At 34.8% G+C, this 4969-nt stretch overlaps 1 protein-coding gene across 1 annotated transcript in view; it reads right to left on the minus strand.

Moving 5' to 3' along the window:
- ADGB (androglobin) overlaps positions 1–4969 on the minus strand; it is a 154175-nt gene that overhangs the window by 95124 nt on the left and 54082 nt on the right. The window contains 1 exon segment of the mRNA XM_023528329.1: positions 2482–2667. Coding sequence (XP_023384097.1) covers positions 2482–2667 — 186 coding nt within the window.

The following is a 4969-nucleotide window of genomic DNA, read 5'->3' on the forward strand; positions in this document are numbered from 1 at the left end:
TTTTAAATTACTAAAGTATATAGATCATGCCAATGTGAAATTTCTTTAGCTTACTCTTCAGTTGCTTTTCAGATTTACGACAATGAACAATGAAGTCTCAATGAAGAACGTTAGCAATGTCTTCTGGAGTTATTACTTGGCATTTCCTCCTAGTTCAAGTACAGGAATGACTTTCTATAAAAGTCTTTTACTGAAAAAAAAGGTGTTCTCTTAGTGAACCTCTACCACACAATTGCTCAGGACATGAAGAGGAAACGCCGACTAATTCATGGAAATACTAGTGGAAGAACAGAAATGTAACAAAGTAAAAACTGTGAGTAGAAAAGAAAGCCGTAGGGCAAGAAAGGACATGTGGCTCTTCCTCAAAGTCTGCAGCTGACCTGGATATAAGAAATTCTCAGTAGATAGGGGTCACAGCCCAGGCACTAACATGGTGAACACTGGAATTAAACATTAGCTATGGTTATTTTAACAAAAGCTCTTGCAACGGAGGAAAGAATGCCCACTGATGGAAAAAAAGGTGAGGCCCTGACACGTGCATGACTTTTCTGTGCTTGTTCTGTGGTAACCTCTAAAATGATCTCTCTCTCTTCATTTCCTGTTAATATTCACTATGAATATTAAACCTACTAGAGAGAAGAAACACAGTCGTATGGTGAGCCTCAGGGTGGGACAGTGCAATCATGGAATCCCACCAATCCTTAGCTGTTCCTCCCCAGCTTACAAAAGTGGTTGCTCACATAGAAATACACAATAATCGGCAGCGAAATCAGAAAACACCTGTATGTTCGACATTTTTCCTTTAATTCACCAACTCCTTGATGATCTGAATGAACAATGGCTTCAAGTGTGGCTCCATGCATTTAACTAAAATTTTGTATTTAAAGGTAAAATATTTCCTTCTGAGTGTCATATGGCATTTTTTTGGCACCATCAGCTCACAGCAGAAACACAAGGAATGTAAAGAAATGACTGAAATAATCAAGCAGGATGGAGAGAGGCAGATAGGCCTAAAAAAAAAAAAATTGACCATTTCTCCTCTCCATCCAAAGCAGATACTTCTTTAATCTTTATTTTTTTCTGATAAGAAGAAAACATTTTGTGCTGGAGAAATCTCTGCTACCAGCTGTACTGGCCGTATCAATGTAGGCAGAAAGCAAATATGAGGAAAATTACATGGTTAACAGTTTTTATTTATTTTTAAATATGGAAATTACAGTTGGAAGTAGGAGGCAAGGAATAGATATATATTCCAATGTATGTGGCTACTGCAGTTTTAGTATCCTGAGTATCACTGAGACATGTATTACACTGTGACCGAGATATGGTTCTCTTGTCACCTGCAATGAAGAATCAGCAATACTTGAATTGGTAGCAGGGACCACATCAAGCATCGCCAATAGGGGTATAAGCTATGATGCATGGAATCAAACTCTTGAAGAACATTTATAATCTTCACAGCGATGCATTCAATAAACTGTCACTAGGTATGTTTATTGTGGCTTCGCCTTCATTGTTCATTCAGGTGACAGGACTGTGAATTATTATGTTTAATAATAATGTTATTATTAAACATAATTTGTTTTTTGGAATTATATATATAATTCATAGCATCCAGTTTTTTAATCATCCTTCATTAAAAACTGCTAGTGCTAAAGTAGCTGTGGAAAGGTTATATACGTTGGAACATAAAAAAAATTATGAATTATTCTGATAGGCTGTAATTTTTAAATTATTAGTGTTTTTTTTAAAATTGTACATCCTTATGTTTGTGCTTCTACTTTAAAATTGATTTTTCATTAATGGTCTCATTCATTTCTTCTCTTGCCATCTTGGTCTCTTCCATTCATATTTGATGCTCATAAAAAAAAAAGGAGTTAGAATGAAGAGAAAAATATTGAAGGAGTAAAGAATTGGGCATGGATTATGTGAAGTTTAGAAATGAACTGAGCGAATAAGAGCAAGGTGGAAACAGTTCCCCTGCCCCACTCTCAGCCCATATGACTCTGTTTATTTCTGAAGATAACTGCCACTCTTTAAATGGCTATATGACAATATCAACACTGGAGGCAGTTGAGGGCAGAATTCTCTTCCTATAGCAGTTCTAAATAGAAATCAGTTAACTCAAAGATTATGTCCCTACAGGGTACTCTAGAACAATTTCCATATTAGAAATTCACTCATATGCTATTTGTTTCTATATTATTTATTACAAACCACTTCTATACCATTATAATAATCACAATGCCATCATCCAAAGAATGGCCTTCATGTATCTGGTCAGTTTAGACAGGAACCAAACTGCCCAACTTGTGAGTTGTGGAGAATTAATCCTTTAAAGATATAAAATTTGGACATAAAATTACATGAAGGCTTTAGGTACAATGTTGGGTGGTTTGCCTTGATATACGTCCTTCATTACAAATGAAACTATTAGAACTTCATATAGAGAAATGTTAATTAGAAAGATATTCAGATGACGTAAACCACACCTTGAGCTTCGTCTGTTATAACGGTTTCTTTCTGGGGACGAAAGAGTTTCCAGGGAGGCACTGGGGGTGGCTTTGGTGGTGCTACGAGAGGGCAAGACCTGGTTCTGGTCACCAGCACAGGATGGCTGCAGATGTGGGACAGGCCGTACTCTCTTAACTTCTCAGCAGAACTGGCCTAGAAGGGAGAAGGCAGATTTCAAAGAATTCTTGCAATTTCCTCATGCATATAAAACAATACTTTTTGTCATTATCAGAATACTATCACCACTGTAGAGATGTAGTGGTTATAAAAAAAAATAATAACCACCCGTATTTCTACCTCTCTTAACATAAGTACTGTTACCATTTGTATTTCTCTCCATCTTTTAATTTTTATGGAGCCTCATTTCCTTATTTACAAAATGAGAGACTAGAACAATAAGCTACTTTTGAGTTCTAAAAGTTTAGCTCCTATGAGATTGTAAAAATCTTAACACAGCAGTTTTGGTCCAAAAATAATCAATCATCATTTTCATAGGTCCAAACTTTGACACAAGTACTTAATATGTAAAATACATATATTTTTTTAATCACCAGCAATTGCTATGTAGTGTTAAAAAAAATCCACTACACTTAGTGCATCAGGTCAACGAGGTGATAAGCGGTTGCCTTGTCTACAGTTTATGCCCTCTTCCAGAAACCTCAGATCAGCCACCAGAAATCCCCCATGTCGCTCCTGACAATGGAGCCATTCACAGGACAGAGGACAGAGGCCGCCCTGTATCCTGCCAAGCTGAGCAGTCTCCCAGGCAGATACTTCACATATTACACCATTCAGATCTCCTGAAGCCACTTGGCTTTGGAACAATTCAGAGTAACACTTAAGAACTTCAGTTACTGATTGATGGCTGAAATATGCCATAAGAAGTCAAGAAATACGTGAGACTTAAAGGAACCTACGCTGTAGTCGGATTCTGATGTTCACAGTCTAAATGTTGAAACATTTAAAGTAAAATAAATATTAACTACATCAAATTTAGTTTTACCGATAGCTATTTTTCTCCCTAGTGATTTTGCACTGATTTCTATGCAAATAGCAATGCTCGAAAGTATAAATTTATGAAATTGTCATTAGGACCAGAAACCTACCTATCAGCTTATTCCAAATTATTGCCTCAGCTAGAACATGCCTTGCTCTTGTGCCTGTTTCTCTACAGTTCAATCTATACTTTGTAGGGGTGGGGGCACAGAATAGGGAGGGGTATCTGTGAGATGGAACAGTTCTTCCCAAACCCAGGAATTAATGAATCATTATAACAATTAATTAATAATTGTAAGAAGGAATTAGTGTACTATTGGGTCCTGATGAGCCATTTAAATGTTATATTCAAAATAAAGAGAAAAGTAATTTGACGTTTTTGTTTAAAAAGTAGATGAAATTGCCACATCCCCTTTATCCATTTTTGTGGATCTTAGTAATTTACTAAAAAAAAATCAGAAATTCTGGAGTTATACCTTAGAGTGACTTAAAAACTTATTTTTTATAGATGTTCTAAAGTCTAACCCTTTATTCTACAACTTTCATCCTGTCAAATTTTAGAAGTTTCCCAATACTTGAAAGTAATCCCTTCTATGGAAATTTATGGTAGAATTTATTGATGTTATTTAATAAGACAATGCCTCAGTTAATAGTAATAAAAAAGTATATTACTATAAAATTTATATTTAAATAATATCCAAAAAGATATCATACTCAAAGTAATATTTATAAGCTGAATATTTTCCAGATAGTTTACTATTCATAAAATTTGCTATATATCTCAATCCTTCCTACAATTGCAAACAAAGTTATAGTGTATTTATTTTCTTTTTTGGAACTGTCAAGCCTTTAAAAAAATAAGACAACTTAAAGCCTTTTGAAAATGTAAAGTATTGTGTCAAATAATTAAATATGATATTAGCATCTATTGTATTATTTGAATAATCCACAAATGTACTAGCCTGATTTAAGATATGTAAGTCAATACTTCATACTTTATTTTATTTCTAACATACTGCAGAAATTTCTGAATAAAGTAAAGTAAATGCTAGTAACAATATAGTTTGATGTTGAGAAACTTTGTTAAAGGGTCTCAAGTTTCCTCAGATTAGAGTTAGGGGCAGAGAGGAATTTCGAGTGAAACATTCTAGTGAAATGCTGAGTAGGCACTCAATAAATAATTTAAAACAATTCATGTGTTAAGACTTAAACCTGGTTTTTTTGCCTGGAAGACCCTTACATTCCTTTACCTCATCCCACCTCAAGCATTCTAAATGCACAGGTTTGAGCAGGTGGGAGAGGCTTTTTTAGAACCCCCAAAAGCAAGAGGATGAAAGAAATGTGGAGTCATTCATGTCACCTTTTTATTTCACAAGTTTTGTTGTTTTCTTTGTGATCTGAACCAATTCTTTAAGTAAGTAAGGTATCGACTTAATTTTATATGTTGGTCTCATTGTCT

This window comes from Pteropus vampyrus, unplaced genomic scaffold (assembly GCF_000151845.1).
Source record: "Pteropus vampyrus isolate Shadow unplaced genomic scaffold, Pvam_2.0 Scaffold24, whole genome shotgun sequence".
Classification (NCBI taxonomy): domain Eukaryota; kingdom Metazoa; phylum Chordata; class Mammalia; order Chiroptera; family Pteropodidae; genus Pteropus; species Pteropus vampyrus.